General features: G+C 44.7%; 1 protein-coding gene across 4 annotated transcripts in view; it reads right to left on the bottom strand.

Moving 5' to 3' along the window:
* The window catches only part of ebf1a (EBF transcription factor 1a), a 64,984-nt gene that overhangs the window by 16,987 nt on the left and 25,190 nt on the right, over positions 1–22,807 (bottom strand). For all 4 annotated transcript variants that reach the window (XM_014331856.2, XM_005916437.3, XM_005916438.3 and 1 more), the window contains exons 7-10: positions 11,003–11,084; positions 8,967–9,108; positions 6,476–6,606; positions 4,372–4,498 (exon numbers count right to left, since the gene is read on the bottom strand). In XM_014331856.2, the coding sequence (XP_014187342.1) occupies positions 4,372–4,498; positions 6,476–6,606; positions 8,967–9,108; positions 11,003–11,084 (482 nt within the window). The remainder of the gene's footprint in view (positions 1–4,371; positions 4,499–6,475; positions 6,607–8,966; positions 9,109–11,002; positions 11,085–22,807) is intronic.

The raw sequence follows: 22,807 nt of genomic DNA, 5'->3' as shown, positions 1-22,807 counted from the left end.
GCCCTGAATTACGGCTTCATTTCTGCTCACCCCCCCCACACACCCACTCACACACACACACACACACACACACACACACACACACACACACACACACACACACACACATGAGAGCTCCCCGTCCCCCCACCTCCAACACCACCTCTCTCACACATACACGCACAGCACCCCCACCAACTACTCACAATCCAGATCAATACCTTACAATCTAATTTTTATCCATTTTTCCATAAACCCTGAGATTGCGTTTATTTGCAGAATCCGACAAGCTAAATAAAGCATCGCTTGAACATGTCAGGGAGACTAATGCATGGCTGGAAATTCATACACAGAAAACAGATGAGTAGAGCTTTTTGCTCCTAAAGGAGAGGAGAGGCTGAGCCTGAGAGAGGGCTGGAAGGAGGGAAAGAATGTGTGTGTGTGTTTGTGTGTGTGTGTGCAGAGAGATTCTACAAATCAATGGAGGTGTGGATACTACTACAACCTAAGCTCTAATTATCTGTTGCAAAAAAAAAAAAGTGCATGTCGACAGTTAACAATACCTGACAGCATGGCTTCTCGCTGGGAGAATGCAAATTCTGAAAAATCCAGATGAAAAGTGTGCGCTTGAATTAAGATATAAGAAAACACGAGAAATCATTTCCTCCGGTGAGCGCCGCTCATTTCGGCGGGGAACAAAATAATCTACATTCGAAATTCATTTACATCATCATCATGGAGCAGATGCTCCCGTAATAAGAACGGAGCATGCTAAAGAGGCAAGACAAGCCACATGGTGCAGAAAATTAATCTCAATCTCAAATAGAGGTGTGAATTTCCTCGCAGTTAAGACTGCGTGCCGTAAACGGGAATGTATGCAGCTATCTCAGCTGGCCTTGTCTCCAGCTGTAGACCAGCCGTTTTAATCAACAGCAGGCATCCCGCCCAGGCTCAATAAAAGACAGCATTCACAAACAGGAGCAAGACAAGTAATTGACCAGCTCGTGGCTGCACCCCACTTTTATTGCCAGATGACTTCGTGCCACCACATTCGTGCATCTGTGTGATGTGCGAACGTGCTCATGCGTGCGGTGATCCACGTGTGTATATGAATGTAGACTACGTCTGTCTATGTTAATGTTAAGTTTGTTTATGCAGCAACATGTGCGGGAGATTTTCCCGCTGATTATCATGCACGCGTCTCCAAAATTATGATATCAACACAACCAGGATCACATATACTTAGGAATTTAAAGCACTCTGGTGATTTGTAATTAAAGCAGTGCTTCTCAGTGTGCATCACCAGCAGATTTCACCACAGTTCGGGACAGTTTAATTAGAGCTAGCACTAACTTTAAACTGCAGCACTTACCTGTGTCACACTTTTACAATACAGTGTCTGCACTGTATAAAATGAGAGACAACTGACAGTCCTAAAACTAATTTGGAACACACAGGCAGGCGTGCAGAGACGGAGAGAGATGTCAGCAGCAGCTGGTTTAAATTCTGCTCTTGACTTTTGTCTTTTCTCCCCCCCTCACTGTTCCCGCGCCTCTTTGCCGCAACTGAGTGATGTTTCCTACACACCTAATCTGCACTGAGCGCTGAAAAACTACCCCTAATGTTTGTGCGTGCGCGGATGCGTGTCACCGTGCGCGGTGCCAGCCTTAATGTGAGCCAGCAGAGCCTTTTAATATCAGCAGAAGCTGTAGTGGAAGCACTAAGCAGACAAGGCTGCATACTGAGGAGGGAGGGATTGCCTTTTGAACGACAAGGGTGATTCATCAACTCCCCCAATCTATGGCCGGCATCCTTGTGTCGCACAAACACACACACATGAGTACAGGTACACACACATAGGCCGCACTGGTTGGGTATTATCATTTTATGTTGCATGGCAAAAAGAAAAGAGAGAGCTTCCTTGATGAATGTTACAAAGACAGCAATCTAGTAAAAGGTGATACACAACCAAACATGGAGATGCATTTGTACAGGGGGGGTGGGGGGGGTTGACCTGATAATGAGAGAGAGGGAGAGAGAGCAGAGGAAAGTGAGGGAGATTAGGGAAAGCTCTCAGCCCCAAAGGTGGGTAAGGCAGAGGGCAGAGAGAGGAACAGAAGGGGGATAAGGGGATAAAAAGACAGAGGAAGAGCAGGGAATTAAAAAAAACATTCTTCTATTCTTATCAGTGGATAGCTTAATTGCCTTTGATGAGTCTAATTGGAGCTTTCTGAAGTCTAATGGCACAGGAGTCCTCAGAGACGGCAGAGGACACATTACTGTAATAGCTTCTCTTCGAATTTTCTCTGCACCAAAAGTTCCCGTCTCTTCTTTTTTTTTCATTTTGGTGGCGGCTGGTTCTAGAGTATCGATAATGATGCAGAGAAGGGCGGAGGGGATAAACCTATAGGTAGGGCTATGTGGGTAGGTTTGTGTGTGTGTGTCGGGTATGTTTGCAAAGCAGCAGTAGCAGCAGTATCGGGTATGTGTTGACTTAATTAGGTCTGTGAGCTGCTCGCTTTCCTCTCCTCAGCAGAAGTTGATTAGCAATGCCAGCTGTCCCCAATGTAATTCAGAGCGTGCATGTGTGTGTGATCGCGCATGCACATGTAATATAGGAGTATATGCATGTCTGTGAGTGTGGGGATGTGTTGATGTGTGTGTATGTGCCGGCTGCCAGCTGCCATGCAGCGCTGCCAATCCTCCATGATTAGTACCCACTGGCAACTGGGCTCAAACTGGTGCCAAACAGACCCAGGAGGGCAACATGGCCCATGGTAATCCTCCATCCCTCGCTCCCATCTTTCTCTTCTCTCCTCTTTCTCATCCACCTCTCTCTCTCTCCACTCACATCGATTGCTTTTCTGCTCCAAATGCCCTGCTCATCCTCCCCTTCTTTTTTTTTCTTTTTTCCCGCCGCTAAATGTGAGCAGGTTTCCTCCTCACTGGGAGAAAGTAAAATGACAAAAACCTATATTTGAGACGTACAATTGCCCACGGGGGTGGCTGGAATGAAGTGTGTGAAAAGTAGAACTGGGGTCTGTGCCTCGACACACTTGACTCTGTCACCGCCAGCTCTTGGCACGCGGCACCGTGGCGCATGCGCTCGGCACCCAGCGGATGACCTCTTGCTACCTCTCACCTGTTGAGATTCTTCTATGCGCCCCCACGGAAGCCGAGCATGGAGGGACAGAAAGCGGGGAAAGAATGAATTTGTTCAAAGAAGCCGAGTTTTGAATAAGTGAATGTGACAAGGTGAAAGATTGGAGGACTAGGAAGCGATAGGGCGTTTATGCATGCGGTTGCCACATGTCTGGCACATTAAAAGGCTGCGTATACACATATGCACACCTACACACACTTATACAAACACACACACGCATAGCTCTATGGGTTTGGCAGAGTGTGGGCTGTTGGACAGCTCTGGCATGGCAAAGGCTGCCCACCCATCTGCCCTGTGTCTTAGTAATGCAGTTACTTGTCAGCGTGCATGTGTGCGCTTGGACTATGTTCACACTTACGTGCAAACAAACACAGGCATCCTATTGCAGTCTTCCCCACAAGAACACAAAACACAGTCATAGCTGTGACGCATAGGAACACACAAGATGCAGGAGACGCTAGCAATGTGACGCACGCGCGCTTTCTCTCAATTGTGATTTTGTCAAATGTTGGTAATTCCAGCCGGGGCTTATGGCCTAAGTCTATCAGTGGTTGAGATTACAGACAGATTTATGTGATTCACAGTCTCCCAGAGGACCTGTGGCCTTGCATTGGTTAATCACAGCTTCACATTCACTCTCTCTGTGCCGCTCTTCTCGCGGCGCCTTTTTCACTCTGCACCAGCGTGCTCTGATGTAACACTCGAGCTATTCATGCCCCTGTGCTGACCATCAAAAAAATAAAGTAAGTAAATAAATAAATATCACACACTCCACACGGACCTCTTCCTTTCTGAATCGCGTCTTCGACAGGGTCAATTCTCAATAATCCCACCAATCAAAAGGTTAATCCTCCTCCTGACCTTCACCTGCTTCATAAAAGAGGGCAAATGCTTTTCCTCCTCTGATCAGCAGGCTTTTTCCACTGAATTATTGAGTTCTGTTATTGAATTTTAAGTTGCTTAGCATGCACATTTTTCACCAGAAACCGTCCAGAGAAATGACAGCTTATAAACTGAAAGACAAAACTTTAGGAATATATATATATATATATATATATATATATGTATATGTATATAACAATAAAGTGAGATTTTTATAAAACTTAAAGTCAGCGTGTGAAGATTTTGATGTGATTATAGCTGTAAATTTATTCTACATGAGTTGTATGTAGAATTGAGAGAAACTGGGAGAAAAGCCAGCAGATTGGTAAATGTTAGTGTAAAGGTACCTGTGTAGATGAAGCGTCCAGGTGTGCCTTTGCAGAACTGTTTGGATTTGTAGGAGAGTGTGACTTCCACCACCCCGGGGATGTGTCTGGGTGGAGTCTGGACGCGGATGGCATGGGGGGTGATGAGCTACAGGAAAAGCGGAAAGGCCAGGCAGATTAATGTGATGATACTTCATATCTAAACATGTGCACCGGTGGGGGTGGGTGTATTCTCGGCTCATCTCGGACCTTTCCTCTGCAGCTTTGACTTTTTTTCTTTGTATAATCGGCCTGAAAATGATGCGCTTGGCTACGAGCCCTCAGGTGGCCTCGTAGCCTAAGGCAATGTCACTGTGAGGCTTGGGATGGTTATCAGTGCTGACATGGACTCTGTAAGAGGGGTTCAAAAGCAGTTATCTGTTTATGAATAAAACACACTTTTCCTCTGCGTACGCCTATTGAACAATGCGAGTTAATGTATAATGCGCCTGCCCCTGTCTCCGTGTCTGTCAGCTGAAGCTGCCGTTAGTCACATTAAAGCACAATTGTGTCTTAAACAGGCTCACTTAGTGCAGCTGATGAGCCCGCTCGCCACGCACGTGTGTTCACGCTGAAGGGTCTTTGAAGGAAAACGGTAACAAGACAAAACACAGATGAGACCTCGCTGAGTGCTTGTTTCCTGCACGCTGTAGTGAACGAGCACTCAAAACTAGCAGTGCTCAAAAGCTATCACTGCTGCTGCCAGCGCTTTGTGTATGTGCGCATGTATGTGTGCATCTGTGTGTGTGTTGTTCTAGCTGTCCTTTTCATTGCTCACTTAGCTAGGCTTTCATTCTAGCATTGTTTGGCCCCACTCACCTCTCAGCGAGATAATATAGGAGCTTTTTATAGAATTATTCCTTTACTAAAGAGAAAGCTGTTTAGCTGCGCTGCTCACTGACCTTCAATTTCACACATAGACTCCATTTACATTTTAGTCATGTAGCAGATGCTCCTTACAAAGGGATTCATACTGTACGATGTGAATATATTTCAAGACGGAAGATAGCACCGTATTAAAAGACAGGAAGAGAGGTGAATAGCAATATGACAGAAGTGAGAGCTGACAGAGAGAAATGCAACAATAGGCTTCTATTGAGATTGTTAAGTATTTCTAATATGCATTTATAGCCCTGCAAACAGTTATTTCTTATAGTATCATTTATTAATCATGACTGCTATTTCAATTAAAAAGCATTTCCAAAAATGCTGGTACTTTGTGTGAAATGCAAACAAAAACAGAATGCTGTGCTTTCCCATTCATTTAAACCCTATAATAATGTAGGAATTGCATAAACATGTGATATGATTTGTTGGAACTAAAAGGATTTACTTTGCTTTGTTGAAAAAAAATCTCAAATTTTAGATTTTTTTAACACCAGCAACACGTTTTAGAAAAGTTGGGACAGGGACATGTTTACCAATGTGTTGCATCACCTTTTCTTTTAACAACACGATGCAAGTGTTTGGGAACCGAGTAGTTGTGAAAGCCAAATGTTGTCCTGTTCTCGCTTGATGCGGGACTTCAGATGATCAGCACTGCTGAACATGACTCAACAACGACATATGCTTTGTTCTGTTCAAATAAAGGAAAATCGTTTTTTAAGGGTTCTGGTTTTTATCCGACAACAGCGTCACACACTGATCCATGTTTTCCACCAGGTGATTTTTATTTATGTATTTGCCCAGCTTTTCCATATGCTGGAAACAACTTAACATGCCTCATTTTCAACATTTGATGTAGTTTTGGTGGAATTTAAATAAGGCTATTTGCAGATGGTTGCTCTCTGTTTAGTAATATTGATTTTTTGCAGTGTGGGTAACAAGGTTTTATCTGATTATATTATTTGTCCATAAAATAATTACAACATTATCAAAAGTGTGATGCTACAGTGTTACAAGTTTTTTTGCAAAACTTTTGGGCACTTTTAAATCACAATTATGTATTTAATCTAATGTAAAAATAATGGTTCCCAAATGAAGCATTTAAAAGACTGTTTGCCCACACTGGCTATATAAGAAGTGTACCAAGCCAATAAAAATAAAACAAACAAAACAACACAAATATGACTAAATTGTGACTAACCTCACTCCAGACCAGCATTGTCCCAAAGATGACCTGTAGGCCGTCAAAGAAGTTGTCCCCGATGATGATGACTGTTGCGCCCCCTGTGGTCCAGCCTTCACTAGGGCTGATGGCTTTGATGCTGGGGGTTGCTGGAAAAAAAAACAAAAAAACAAAAAACAGATTAGCTGCTATCCTAATGAAAGCCTAGAAGGTCTTTTGCTATTGGCAGCATGCATAGTCCTCTCTACTTTCCATCTCTCCTTCTCTTTAACACACATGCACACACACATACACATATATCACCTATCGCCTCTCTCCCAGGGGTCGGGGGGCGAGTGAGGAATACTAATCAGAGTGATTATATTCGCCCCGTTATTAAACATCACCCCTGCCCCGCGTGTGAGGGCAGCGGCGGTGCACTTGTTTTATGACACGTGGCAAAGCGTGCGGGCGTGTAAATGTCAGGTGTGCTCAGTGTCTGATCAAAGGCCATGCGACCGGGGAACACAGCAGAGCCAACAGTAGCTCTGCCCTCTGAATACACTGCCTTCATTAGCCAAACACTTAGCTCTTGCTCAGCTGCCTGTTTCATATATCTGTGTAGTAGCCAGTGTCTCAGAGCACGACCACATGGACTCCTTCCAGCTTCTGCCCGGTACATTTGTAATGGGTTTTTCTAAGCTCCCAGTGTTTTCCTTCTAAGCATATTCTTCGCATCTTATGGGACAAAGTACGTGGGACCACAACAATAAGCAGCATTTTCAATAACTGCCATTCAGTGTGCTTTTTGACCTTATCTCTTGGTGTTATGATTGCTGGGTGTGATTGAAGAAAAGAACAGCATTGGGAAAATACATGTTTATACAAGCTAAATCTCCTCTCCTTAACAGATATGCAGCTTGTCAGACATGCTGTAATTCTGTAAAGCGGCATAATCCACTTTAGACTAGGCTGACTTTTTTCCCTGCAGCCTAGCCTTTGCTCTTTGCCTGACTCCCTGTTCTGTTGATCCTCCCCAACAAGCTGGAATGATATTTAGCCCCCCGATACGCCTGCAGAGATCAGCGTTCACCAAGCAGCAATCTGTGGCCGTAATCATGGCCTAAGATGCCTCCTTTTCACAGCCGCTGATATTATGTGCGCTCGATGTGCATGTGTGTGTTTATGTGTGTATCTGTGTGTGTGTGGATTAACCAGATGGTGGAACGTGAATCCATGTGATAGGATTATACTTTGGGGTGTTCCTCGGTGCCATCTGTTCAACTCTATGCACTGCTCATCTATTACCGCCTGAAATGGGCCCCAAAGTTGCGCATCCTGCACACAAACTGAACCCACACCAGAAAGGGGGGTGGGGGGGAATGGGAAACTACTGTCCTCTTTTTAATGAAAAAAATTATTTCTCTATTCTTTACACTGTTGGGCACTTTCCCCCCATTCTTTCATCACATTTACATTTCTCCCTGTAACCTGTTCTGTTCCTTTTACTCCTCTTGTTCCTCCTTTTTAACTCCCATCACTGAAACTGAAAATCAGAGGGGAAGAAATTCCCAAACAAATCTCTACGACACGAGAAACATCTGTTGGTGTCCTGTGTGGACTCTTCTTTATGTGCAAGATCCAAGCCTCGCTGACGTCTCCAATATGTCTCATCTTTGTGAACTTTTCTAATCATCTGTGAGACCAGTCGCAGGGACAAGTGGTCCACCTTGCCTCTGGAGAATAGTCATTAGAAAGACTTAACCATAACATTCAATCTTAATGCAATCTACTATAGGCCATCATGTAAATCCCCGCTTATTTTTTTGTCATTATCATCCCTGAGGTTGACTTTCCTCAAAGAAAAAAAAAATATGTTTCTCTTATTCAATGTCTGGGAAATCGAAATGAGAAAATAACTGGATTAGGGACTTGGGAATCAGTGCAGGCTCCTAAATCATGTGCACATGTCATTATGAAGTATTAAAGGTTTGGGTTTGACTGTGCATGCGGGGGTGTGTATGTATGTGTGTGCAAGGGGCTTTTCAGTATGTGTATGGGTGTGTTTGAAAACCTGAGGGATGGGGAGTGATGGAGGGCTGGAGGATAAAAGCAGGTCTCCGAGGAAATAAAGCCAGTGTTGGCTTTAAGCAGAACAGACCTCATAAGACACATAGTGCTTATGCGAGGCAGAGTAGAAGGCCCAGAGGCAGAGACCTGAGGGGAGCAAGCCACAAGGGAGAGACAAGAGACTCACTAGCTACCACTCACTCCTCTCTTAGCTCGAGTTAGAAACCCTACAAGAGAGGAAAGTGAGAATCCAGGAGGAAACAGGAGAGAGATAAGAAAGAAAGGAGGTTGGAGGGGAGTGGAGTGGGAGACAGAGGAAGGGTTGAGTGTGGAGCCAGACAGGGGGGAAGGGGTTGAGAGAGGGAGGGAGAGGAGTGGAGTCATAGAGAGAGAAATAAAGTGAAGGAGACAAAGAAAGATGGGGAAGAGAGCCGAGGTGTTTTGTTCTCGCTTTAAATACCGTGTTCCAGGTAGGATGGCGTTCCTTCTGACGGGTCCAGCCTCCGAGCTCGGCGCCCGTGTTTTGAGTTATTGTGCACAAACATGTTGTCGGAGACGGCCAGAACGTGACCCTCCACGCTCACCGTAGTCGACACAACCACCTGAGAGAAAGGAAAACCAAAAGAAAGTGAGAAACAAGGTGTTAAAAACAACAACCAGCACCCTGTTGTGGCTGCTTACAAATCTTCAGTAATTGAACGCTGTCGTGATTACGCCGGACAAGCATTAGGAGTTCTTGCAAAATGCTATGTGGATTAACTTACTTTCACACTGAAGTAAACATGTTTATACTTCTTTTGTTATATCTACAACTTACCAAACACTTCATGAAGACTGGTTGATATATTTTCTAGGAATAAATGGGTTTTAACATATGAATCACTATTTTTGTAAAGTATATACATTTATTTTAAACATGTAAAAGAATAAAGCACAACTGACATGTATGAATATTAAAAAACCCAAATATATTAATCATCTGTATATAAGTAAGTCAAGTTTTATGCTTGAACGTGAGTAGGAAGTAATATAAACTTAGATGACCCTACTGCTCCTTCCTGTCTAATGAATGACAGCAATATCTTACTTTCACATGACCTGCCAGTCACCTGCGCTATACATACGTGTACCCTGAGATTCACTCCCACCCACACACACACACGCTTACACACATTACATAATCTTTAACCCACGTTTAACAAATACTCCTATTTACATTATAATATTTACTCGTATAGTCTCACACGTTCATGGCTTTTAGGACTTGTTTTCTTTTAATGAACAGTATGTTTTACACTTTTTAAGTTTTACTTCCATTATTTGTTGTCCCAGAGGGGTTAATTTGACATTATTTTGCTTGCTTTACCATATCTGTGGTGCTTGTTTAGTAAAAAAAAAAAAACCCACTTTGGTCACTTAAGAAAATAGCTGGGAACACACAGTATGTGTTGGTGATGTATTAGCAAACCATAGCCTACATTTGCCTACTTACACATCCTGTAGATGTAGAGCACTCTCCTTTTAGCTATGGTTTGGTCTCCACCAACCTCTGAGAGAAATGGCGTGCTCTTTAGCTGCTAAATACCTCTCTACCTTTGCCAGCAGCTCTCTGCACTGGACACATGACACCAATGATCCGTAATAGAAATTCATAGGAGAATTCCTTGAATGCATATATGGGGGTTGTTCACATCTGGACATCTATTAGCCAGTTTAGATGCACAAATGCACATGCAAAGTATTTTGTATTTTTATTATAACATGAAGAGTTAAAGTGTAACTTGTTAGGAAAACTTTTAAAAATCGATTCTGATTCACTGGTGATTCTACACATGCAACACTTATGTCCCTTTGAAATTAAAGTTATTGCTATTTCCTCATTCACTTAGAGAGGGGCTTCAAAATAACCACCAAATTTGTTGCCAAGATGGCTGCCAGTGGCGAGCCTTTCTTCCAGAAGGAACAGGAAGTGTGTGCACAGTGGATTCTCAGAGCTTTTTCCCTTAAAGGAGCCAGTGGCTGCCACCAAAAACAAAGCTGTGAGAGCAGTAGGAGTCATCCAAAACTGTAGAGTTGTCAAAGCAAAGAGCAGAAAGATGCTTTGAAGAGCTTTCAAATAGAAAGCTGGGTTTATCATTCCTAACGGGTTCACATCTACTTATCGTTTCATGAGGCATTTTGCAGCTTTGTTTGTGGCGTTTTCATATGTGGGTTTAGAACTGAACGTTCTTTTGTTGTGATGCTTTTCTCTGAGACCTCAGGACATTTGTTTATTAATTCTTTTGTAACTTTTGAACATTTATGCTCTGTGGCTTCTGGACATTTTTACTAGAAAGAGATCTTTTGAATTCTTTCTGTTATTCTTTGAAGGGAAGGAGATTCTGCTGTGGTTGTGTGTGTAGCCTTAAAAGAAAGAAGAAGAAGAAGAAACAGACAGAAGTGTTACTCCTGTCCACTATAAACACTGAGCTAGGCATTCAGACAGTTATGTATCACCTGAAAACGCCTCATGTCTCGAGGGTTCCCTGCATTCTTCAGGCAGTTCTGGTTACACTTCAGGAAGAACTTGAGGAAGAACCTGCACGTGCAAGAGAAACAAACAGCAAGAGAACCGAATGAGCTGTTGCAACAGCACCTGTGAGTCACTGAAACAGTGCGAGCTCCCTTCAATAAAACACACAACACAAATAAAACAAATAAAAGAGCAGTGGCAGACAAGGCTCATACACTATCCCACCATCATCCATCAGTTGTTTATGACAAAGGCACTTTTCTATGTAAAAACAGCTCCGGGATATTGAGTAAGATGCTACCTTGTATATCCATCTCTTGGAGCTGCTGTCACAGCTTGCCATAAACTCACCAGGGCAGACGCAGAACCCCCCACCCCCCACCCCCCACAGCTGCACAGCCGTGTGACGGAGGTTGTGCTGTAGCTACTCTGCAGCATAGTGTTGTCATTCCTGCCTCTCTCAATCTCAGTGTGAGAGACCACATCAACAGCACCTGCCATGCATTATTAATAGGCTGAGATGGCAAGTATGGCTACCCGCATCAATACTTAATGAAGGAGGGAGGGAGGGGAAGGAGAACGGGGGAGAGAGGGAGGGTCGGAGGAGTAAAGGGGAGAGTTGTGGGGGTGGGCTGAAAAGCAGGAAGGGGGACGGCTGACAATTTATTCCCTAGCCCCACCTCAAGACTCGAAGCCTGACAACTTCTTCTTTAACTGAACCTACACCACTGTACGTCTCGTCACTCTCCCTTCTGCGCTGTCTGTCTGTCTTAAAAAACAACAACAACAACGAAAACACACAAAAAACACCGAAATCAAATGAGCCGCGAAAATAAACAGCGCCGTGTACAAATAAACAGGAACCCTCAAAAGGGGAAAAATGAAACTACAACACACGCCACCACCACCGACCCCCCCGCCCCAATCCCCCCACACTTCCCTTTGAGGTAGCTCAAAGAAGTGCTGACAGCTGAAACTGCTTACAATACAGATCTCGACCAGCCAGTGAGAGAATCACTCCTTTGCTCAGCTTTTCTTTCATATGTCTTATTTTCTCCCCTCTGTTCATTTGTTATGGCTAGGATTCTGCACTGGGCAGCGCGTTTGGAGCCAACCGCCTCAGATATAATCATGCACGAGTGAGCGCATCACACACACACACACACACGCGCGGGCACACACAGACACACATACAGAAACATGTCAAGAGAAACACTGTAAGTAGCAGCGTGCCTTGGACAATTGCTTCATCTAGGGATACGAAAAAAAAAGAGAGAGAGAAAGGAGCAAAGAAGATAAATGGACAAGCTGGAGTTATGTCTCATTCCAAGGGCCAGCCTACTGCTGTGTGCATTATAAGCATCTGATGTAACACAAGAACTCGTGAATTTATCCCTGACAACTTTTAAATGCGTGACAGCTGGTTAGTGGTAGATGCTCCTCTTGAAGCAAAAGAAGAAGAAGAAAAAAAGACTCTTATATGCTCTCAATAACAAACTGTCTTTCTCTGATGCTCTGTTTTATTCTTTGGCTTTGTTTGTGCTCTGATTTACAGTCTCGCTGGCTCGAGCGGCCAAATCGAAATGAGAAGGGGAGGGGAGAAAAAGAGGGGAAAAAACAGAGGAGGCAGAAAGTGAGAGGAGAAACTGATAGAAACATAGACAGAGAGACGAGTAGACAGTATGTGAAATCTGAAAGGAGAGACAGACCACCCTCCTGTATATTTTAGAAGCTGTAGGCCAATATCTCAATAATTCATGAAGCAGAGAGATGGAGTCCCCCCCCCCCTTTTTTTTTTTTACAGTGGCTGTTAGACCCCACAGACTGAGGGTCTCCCAACTTTCTTGTCTCCTCGAGGTCAGGGAGCAGCCTCACAGACAGCTGTGGCCTACCTCCACTTGTCCAACATACTCCACCTTCCTAGCTGCGCCTCCTGTTTAATTCATCGATTCTACACTTTCTTCAACTGCCCTCCTCCTCCTCCTCTTGCTCCGCTATTCATGACAGATAGATGATGGATAAGTGGAAGGAGAAAAGTTAGGGTCAGCCGAGTCAGAGGTGACTAAATCAGAGGGTTAAATATTAGAGTTTGGAGGAGGGGGTTGGGTTGCTCCTGAAACACAGCGAGAGAAAGTCAGCACGCCTCATATGCTGCTCTATATGTCAGCATGCGGATCTCCCACAACCGCGCATCATCTGATTCATTATTTACATGACTTAAGGTGTCTCGAGTCAGCCGTGTGGAAACATTACAAAACTGCAGCGAGCTGGTTCCTCTGTGCTCCATCTCGTCTCCCAGGGAGAGCCGAGGGGACTGGAATCACCACTGGCACACATTTACATGGATCAACAGAGTGTGGGTGTGTGCTGTAGGAGTGGGGGGTGGATATGCATTAGCAAGGAGATTACCATACGGATTTATGGATAATCTGATTGACAGCTGACCGGTAAATATGGACAGATAGCCTGTAATTCTCTCATTTGCTCGATTCAGCTCCCTATTATACTGTTTTCTTTGCTTTTGATCAATAGGGGACCCATTTGATGTTTAACAATTGTTGCTTCTCACTCTCTCCATGCACATGGCGGCGTGTGAGAGTAGTTTGGTCCAAGAAAATGGGAACACCAAGCAAAATAATCATGGTCACATTACATCTTATCAGGCTCAGGACCTACAGAGTCAGTCCTACCAAAGTCAGTATCTTTAATTCTTTACTTTTTTTTACTATAGGGAGACGTAGGGGAATGTAGTTGTATAAGATTTATAGAAAATAATGAAACGAATAAGCCGAACGCCGAAAAGCACTTGGATAACCTGACAACTTATTTGTGTGTGTGTTTGGGGATTTTGCCTCCTTACTTCTGTATTTATATTCCTCAGGCCAGCATATGATGTTTTTTAAGTCTTACACATAGTAAATGTAAAAATAAAACAGCATCTTCTCTGAAGACATCAATTTTCAGTTGCTTTACACGCACCCTTGTCTCCCGCGCACGGTCGTGCTTCGATTACAGCCTCCCTCTACCTTGTTTGTATTTGAAACTCTTGTGGTTTTCAGCTGTTTTACTGTGCAGACTCCACAGCTACAAATATTACCAGTGCAAATTGCTGCGCCGGCTGGATTAAATGAAATAAAACCATTTTGCTTTCACGTAATTACCCCCCCTCCAAATCTAGAAATGGCTGTGGAAGTGAATTTGTGAAAATAACTGCTTGGCCTCTTGAAGCCTCATGGCATAAATTTGTAAAAGCAGAAAAAAAAAACCCTGAACGAATAAACACACGCAGCCAGTCGGCGTAGTAATTTAATGATCTCACACTTTCATCATATCATAAGGGGCATTATTTGTCACTTTGGAGCAATTAAACACAAACTCACCCTCTGCCCATAAAAAACAAAACAAGGAAAAGCAATTATAACACAACTTTTAAGTAATCCCTGTAGCATCTAAATATTATTACTGTGGTGATAAAGATTGTCTAAGTGATTAGCTAACAGCAATGAAGCCTCCGAGGGACAATGCTGTTATATTTTCTAATAATTTTGCCACATTAGCCACAAATGAGGTAAAGAGTTGTTTTCCTTGTCAAATCTAACACAGATAACTTTGGAACTCTGGGTTTTTTATCTTCCTCCGCAGCTTTGGTTTATTTATCTTTTCCACCTTTTGTTGGACATCTCTCTGCCATTTCTTTCTCCCTCGCCCCTCCTCATGCTGCTCTCTCTCTCTCTCTCTCTGTTTTGTTCTGATGCTGATGCGCTGTAAAAATGGCTGCGGGTGATACCATAACTCAGCCCTCTCCTCTCCCTCCATCCATTTCTGCTGTACAGATCATCTCCAGAAGAAAAGCCCCTGTGTCTGGCTCCTAATATGCTTCATGAGGTGTGTAATTCACTGTGCTCCGGAGGGGAGCCATTTGTCTCCGGGGTTAACTAAGTGACACAACAGCACTTCCCCATGCCTGTTACCACCGTGGGACATGTTGAACTAATCTAGGCAGGTAGAAGGATGGAAGTTCCTGCACTTCAGCAATTAAGAATTAAGATTTGCTCAGGAAATCAATCCTAATGAAGTCAGAGGCAGATTCAAATTAAGTGTAAATATTTGTAAGCAAATATAATGTTACAGCACAAAAAAACAAGAAAAAAATATTAAAGGAGCAATAAATAGGCGACCAAACTAAAAGCGAAGTCCGGCGCTCTCACGGAATCAAATATCTTCTTCAACTCCTGTTTTGTATATTTTCTTTTCCTCCCCTCGTGTTTCATTTCTCATTTTCTTTCTTTCCTCTGCAACTCTTTCTTGCACTCTTTCCGCCATGCATCACTGACACTTCAACCGAGAGCCTGACTGGCTTGTTTTTGTGGTGACCTGTCTCCCTGCCTGCAGTATATGTTTAAGCATGGAGGCACACACACGCGCGCGCGTGCACACATACACACACTAATTTAGGGAGATTTATGAGGGGGGCCTTGCACCAGGAGCCATGCAGGCTGACCCCAGGGGTGTAGTGCAGAGGAAGGGGGGGTGGCACTGGGTGGAGGAGGCGGCCTGGCTCCACGGGGTTGGGGGGACATTAATAATCCAGAACCAGGTCTGTCTCTGGGCCTGGCCCTCAGTCTCGGACACCAGCCTGTAATAGTCTGCAATGGCCCACTTTAGATAGACAGTGACAGAAACACCCGGTGCAAGATAAAGTGATGTGACTTGACTAAAAAGAGAAAATATTTAACTAAATATGTAAAAAAAATAATACTGAACACAAAAACTTTGAAGTAAATGGACAAAGAGAGGCCATTTTTCTCTGTCTCGTTCCCAAACACGCACTTCATTCCTTTGGAGTGCTACTCCTCAAAGTAGTGGTGGGCACCTCTATACTGCCCTCATGTCTATCTTAAGTGTCATGATTTATTCAAATAGAACATCTCACTGCGCTGAAAAATTCATTTCGAGCTCACTCCACGCATCGTCCCATCCTCCTCTTTATCTGCTCGATGTGTGTGCACGTCATGCCGGTTGAATTTGCCCTGTCGTTAAATATTTCTCAGAACAAATGGACCCAGGAGGAGGGAGACGACGGGTCAGGGAGCGTGGGGGGATCCACGCTGTGCCTTTGCCGCTCGGGGAGAGGCTCTGCTTGGGGAAAGATCTCTCCTCGCTTCCCCCTGGATCCGGAACTCAAGTCCCAGCTTGGGGACAGAAGTCCCAGAGACACTTAACCAATTGTGTTTCATCCATTTCATCCGAAAAAGATCATTCAAAATTCAGCTGAGAAGTTGTGCGCCGAGCGCTTTGACACAAGGAAATGAGAGCCTTCCTGATGACGGAGAAAAGAGCGCCCGGTTCGACAACTTGTAGCCGGATAAGATCGCTACCTGTGGGCTGGCTTTACGCCACAACCACCCACAGAAAAATGCAACCAAATAAACATCTGTGCATGTGTGTGTGTATGTGCATCTGTGTATCAAAGCCATGATGAATAGCAGGCTGTCTAGGTGATGGACAATCTTGGCAGGCGGCACTGATTGAAACACTTCCTCTGTCGGGCCTGGCCCATTAATCTGATGGAGACAGAGACAAAGAGAGAAAGAGAGGCTCCAGGCCCCCAACCACGGGAGTAATGAAGGGTCCTGGTCCCTCTCACCTCACCGCTGTCCTGCCATGCTGGGACGCGCTGCTACGCTGTCCAGCCCAAACCTTGCCCTCGTGGGACTGACCAGTGAATAATGGCCCTGTCATCAGCCTGGGTTGACACCGCCACACAGCCGAAGGGTGTGTGTGACCGCATGCATGCATGCGCGCACGTGTGTGTGTGTACGTGTGTGTGAGACCGGGCCCTTCAGCCTGCTTTGTGTACCTCCCCGTGCAGTCATTTACCTTAACTGTTCTCCCCTCTGCCTTACTTAAAGACTGATGCATTCATATTGAATACTGTTGATTTAAGCACATGTTAAACTTAATGCATAATGCATCGACTATATATAGCTTGATAAAGAGCACTGTGTCAACCCTGGACCGGCCCCATACATTGTGGGGATGAATGTGCCGCTCGCAAAAGTTCTTTCTTTTTGTTCCATTTAAACACCACATTAAATCATAACTGTGACTGTGACTGTACACAGGCTCAAGGTTATGTTTCTAAATGCAGCAGGATCAGAAATCAGAAACATAATTAGTGTGCCATGTTTGTTCTCGGGTGAAAAGTTGTTTCCTCCAATGGGTCTTGAGGGAGGAATGTGGAAACAGGGAGCGGGGTGAGACCGAGAAAATGCAAGACAGAGAAAGAGTGTGTGACGGAGGGAGACTGATACTGAACACAGATGTGTGTGTGTGTGTGTGCAAATACGTGTGCACGTGTATGTTTTGGCCTTGCATCCTTCTGTGTTTATCAAACATATTACAGCTCCTTCTAGACTCCTCACCTGCACACCCCCAGCCTGCTACATATGGCCCACCAATCACAAAATAAGGAATCATGCATACATTAGCATAGCTAATCGCCTACCCTCTCCATTTAATATGCAAATTTCCTGAAACATTACTGAATGCCGTCTGTTCTAAATGAATAAATTTGAATCGCAATTAGAATAATCCTTTATAATTAATGAAAACTGTCAATTTTGGTTCATAAGTAATTTGATTAAAGTGGTGATGGGACACTTATGAAGTTCACCGGGCTGCAAGGGGTGCGAGCATACACTCACACGTGCGTGCAAACACACGTACATACACATGCGAAGTATAAGATGACCAATGTTAGGGCTGTGTTATTGATGAAGATGATTAATAAAGTTTTAAGAAGGTGGATGCCACACACAAACACACACACTGAAAGAAGAGCAACTTCTTTCTTTTATCATGGTGGTGATGAAACAACAGATCAATCACGTCTTTCTGCTGCCTGACAGAGAAGGAAAAGTGAGGGAGTGATTGAAGAGGTTTCCTGGCCTTGTGGTGCTGTGTCAGTGGCCTGTCTGTCCGGTGGGAGACACTGATGGACTGTCGAAGCAGAGAGAGAGAGAGAGAGAGAGAGCTGCACACACACTCTTTCTCACACACACATACATGCCAAGTCATTACAGAGGGCTGAAAAGCTTTCCTTATGTTTCTAACAGTAGGATGGGCTTTTGCCAGTATCAGTACCATGTTACGAAGACCATATAGCTAACGATGAGGGCAATGTGCGTGTTTGTGTGTGTGTGTGTGTGTCTGCCTCTTCATCAAACCATTCTTCAGCTGAAACTCTTTCATGCTGTCCCGCAAGCAAATAATGATGCCACTTAAATTAGTCTCGACTGTGCTTCCAGTTGTAAGGTACATGGTGAGTACGCTCGTGTTTGTGCACCAACTTGAACGCGGGCGTGCACGCGAGTGTGCTTGCATGGCTTCAGCCCAATAATAATGGTCCAGATAGTGTAGAGCCTCGCAGACTAATTAGCCAAATCACTGAGAAAATAGCAGCCTGCTAATTAATGGGTATTATGGCATTTCAGAAGTCACTACTCTAATTGGGAGGGGAACTGAGCCTCAGATTTCCATACTGCAGTAATACCGACTTTATCCATCGATCTATCTGTCCGTCTGTCTACCTACTTGGCATGCTTGCTTTTAAACACAATCCTCCACGTGCATACAGGAAAAATAATTATCCTGCACGGGCTCAGATTTTCAGATGTACATGTGCACATCATGTGTGTGCACACAGTTGAGTTTTTTCAGTTCTGCTATAACATCAAGGAGGCGATGATGACTACATGGCCCATTTGTGTGACCTCTGACCTTTTTACCTTTTGAATTTATTCTATTAAATATCTGTATATCACTTTGAGAGCAGACGGGGGATTGCTTGATGCAGGCAAAATGGTCAGTAATATAATCCATCTGAATAATTCTCTTTTTTATATTGTGCATGTGAATGTCTCCAGCCGGCCCTCTGATACACATGCACGCATGCATATCCCCTATAGATTCCTTTTAACCCTATCAGACGGTGAGACAATCAAAATAGATTTGCATTCAAATGCCACATGCTCGGTATCAAATATCAAATCAAGCTTGAGTCACTGAGACAGGCAGACAGTCACCTCCTCCCTGCTGCCTCCGCCCTCCCTCCAGCACCTGCTCCTTTCTCCTCTCGGGGTCCCAGGGACTCCCATTCTCCCCCGGATGAGCTCTATCGAGGAGTGACAAGCTGTGGCTAGGGCTTGATTGACAGCCTGTTGATGCTTCTTTTTTTTCCATCACACACCCTTCTTTCTTTACACAAACACTGATGCACACACACACACACACACACAATCTCGATTCGCCTCCATCACCTCCCCCTGCTGGTGTACTGGTCTGGGTGTCTGTGATAGCCCCTGGGCTAGTGCCCTGCAGGCTGCACACCACTATACATACAAATCACAGCATGTCAGCCTTGTGAATGGGCCCATTTTGACTTTGTCCTTGTAAAGTCAGGCCCCCCTTGAAGCAGGCTGTATCTGTATCCTGCCTCTTTCTTTACTTTCTCTCTCACTCTTACACGCACACAGGCAGATGCATGATGGAAGTTGCACAAAAAGGAGCAAGCGGGAGCTTAGTGCATGCACGCATAAGCACAGGCATGCACAGAAATGCGCACAGAGTCGGGGAAAGGCACATCTAAATGCGGTGGTAATGGGCGGCACCGCACAGGAGTAGGATATAAATACATCAACAACAACACAACCTCACAGACAGGCCAACACTCCATAACAGCCAAGTCCCGGGGCCTAATCTCACACACTCAGCTAGTACACCTGGTTAATGTTAAGAGGGCAGTTATAGTCAATTACATTCCCATATAATACATAAACCTCCACCCTGCCAGTGCCAGGAGAATAATTGAAAACAGGCGCAGAATGCAACTGGGCCCAGTCAAAAAGTCAACTTCCCACCCCCCTGACTTTGCTGACTTTGACTAGTGCTATATGTGCTGTCTTCCTATGCCATATTTTGGGGTCCTAGGGGGGCAAATAAGGGGGAATAAAGGGGTGGGGTTGCCATTTGGATATGTGCAATGAAAGACCAAGAGGATATGGAGTCATATGAGGTAGTGGAGAAGAGGACAAAAGGAGCAGGAAAAGGAAGATGGTGAGGGCTTTGTACCCCAGGTGAGGTCCAGGGAAGGGGCAGTTAGGGTCGCAGTGAGAAGGTGGTGTACGGGTGGTGAAGTTCCATGCGGATGGAGTGGGGGGAGAGTTGAGGAGGGGTGGGGGACAGCGGTTGTAAGTAGGAGTTTGAGACTGACAGGTGACATTACCCTGCGTCATGGCTGGACGGACAGAGGGACAGAGGGCGCGATGGTTATCCAAGCAGAGAAATGTCACTGTCCAGACACCGCTGTGACACGCAGACACACACACACATACACACACACACACACACACACACGAGCACACAAAGATCCAGGACAAAGGAGTCTGGAGTCTTTGAGAGTGAAAAAAAGGCTGGCTACAGTGGGCAAAGATGAAGAGATTACATCCTCTCCATTTAAAAAAGGAGATTAGAAAAAAAAGAGACAAAACGGGAGAAAAGGCTAAGAGTTACTGACTATAATATTACAACGATCATGCATTTATTCCAGTTGTTTGCTTTCTAACACAAACTTCCCTTCCTTTTGTGAAGCTGGTTCTTCACATTTTTTTGTCCCTTTTCAATCTGTTCTCTCCTGTTTTTCATTAAAGCCTAACCTAATTTTTTGGCAAAGCTTATAAAGTGTCCATATTGCTGCTCATTCGACCTCATTGATTTAGTGTTTGGTTAAATATTCACGACTGTGGATGCAATTAACATGCTGTTAATGAATAATTGATCGCATCTTAAGCGGCCATAAAACTCATGCATATTAATTATTGAAACAGGAAATATGGAAAAAAAACAGCCTTTCTTGTTTTGCCTCAATCAAGCTTCTTTCATTTTTTTTAAAGTCAGGAAGGCGTATTGAGAGTGTTTGTGGTAGAGAAGTGCCTCTTAGGAGTGTGTGCTTGCGCCTGTGTGTGTATGGGAAACAGAACGCGCTGTGAACACTATGCAAATGCCTCCCATAAACACAGCTTTAACAGCCCTTATATGCATTTAAGCTGCCTCTGAGTACATCTATTTCGCTCATACATACAGTACATCTCGCATGCATGTGTGTGTGTGTATCTGTATGCTGTGCAGCTCAGTGTGATGTGGATTATGGTGCAGGTTGAATGTTGTGTTGACAGCCTCGTGTGACAGAGGCAGTAGCTGCCTGTTACAAGAGGTGAGTGTTTACCACGAGCAAACAGAACAAAAAAAAACACCCAATAAAACAAATCTAGTGAACATGTGAGGCCTTGTCAGTGAAACGCCGGAGATCAGTCGACCAGCAGTGAGCTTCCCGCACCCTCAATGTCTCTGATAGTTTGCCATTACAGCCTAATGTTGCCCCTGGCGCCTCCCCTTGGATCCCGGTGGGTGGAGAACAGTTGTGTGGAGAGGAAGACGTGGGTGGCAATCAGCCGCCTGGTACGTGGCTCACCTGTGGTCAGGTAAATGGTTGACTCCCTTCCCAGTGAGCATGTGCGCATGAGAGCGAAACTGTGCATTTGTGTGAGTTTACACTCAGTTTCGGGGGGTTAAATTCATTAGTTGTACATGCTGCGCTCCGAAACCACTCTAAAATGCCTCGACATGAAAAATACATCCCGGGAGCAGCCGCACACTACAGGAAACACCAATTTACATCAGTGGTTGTTATTTATTTAGCACACAAAAAGCTCTTGGAGGTGTATATGTGAGTGTATGTGTGTGTTACCCCCTCTCTATCTTACGCTCTCTAACTAACTACTTGGCGATGTTGGTGCCTGGGAGCTAAAAAGTGACAAGCCGTCAATTGTGTTCCAATATTAACCCCCCTCTCAATGTCTTTATGCCCATCTCCTTCTCTGTGATGTCGGCTTGATCAAAGCAGCAGCACTTTGGTAAAAATAACTGGGGAGAGTGAGATGGAGGACACCACGCTGCTCGCAGACTGATGAACGACGGCCAGTCTTGCAGCAAAACAATGTCACGTCCTCTTTTTCTTTGTCTCTCCTCCCCAGTCTACCTCATTATCCCATTCGCTCTCTGTTTCTGTAAGACAAACATGAGGCTCTTCAGTCCCCCTCTTTATGCAGCTGAGCGGCTTGGCGGTATTTCGCGTGTTGTGGAGAGGGTGAAGCGCATGATAAAGCTTTTTATATGACGAGGAACGGGCGGCAGTCACTGACGTTCTTGCTATTCGAAAAGAGAGATTGAAAGACGGGTTGGGTGCGGGATACAAGAAAGAGGCAGACCACCGGTGAGACAGAATGTGATCGAAAGATGCTCCGCGTCTGCGTTTCATCTCATCTTAGCAGGTTCAGCTAGCGGTGAGATTCCTCAAACGTACCTTCACTCATCAGCAATGGGGAATGGGGGAGGGGGTGGAGGGGAGGGGTGGGGTTGGTAGGGAAAGGGACGGAGACAGAAAGAAGAAGAAAAGGGAAAAAGTATAAGCATACACACACACATGCATACAAAGAGAGAGAGTGAGTGAGAAGGAGAAATACGAGGTGGATCTCTGTGTGGCTAATTCTCTGGGTGTGGGAAAGCAGAGCACCTAACACAGGTTGGCCTGGTTTCAGTAATGAGTTTGATTCTTCTCTCTGCCTCCTCAGTCTCACTAGGGACCAAGACTGCATAATAACATCCTTCACACACACACACACACACACACACACACACACACACACACACACACACACACACACACACAC

This window comes from Haplochromis burtoni, unplaced genomic scaffold (assembly GCF_018398535.1).
Source record: "Haplochromis burtoni strain Fernald_Lab_line unplaced genomic scaffold, NCSU_Asbu1 Contig_19, whole genome shotgun sequence".
NCBI lineage: Eukaryota > Metazoa > Chordata > Actinopteri > Cichliformes > Cichlidae > Haplochromis > Haplochromis burtoni.
This window is presented reverse-complemented; position numbering and strand designations above follow the sequence as displayed.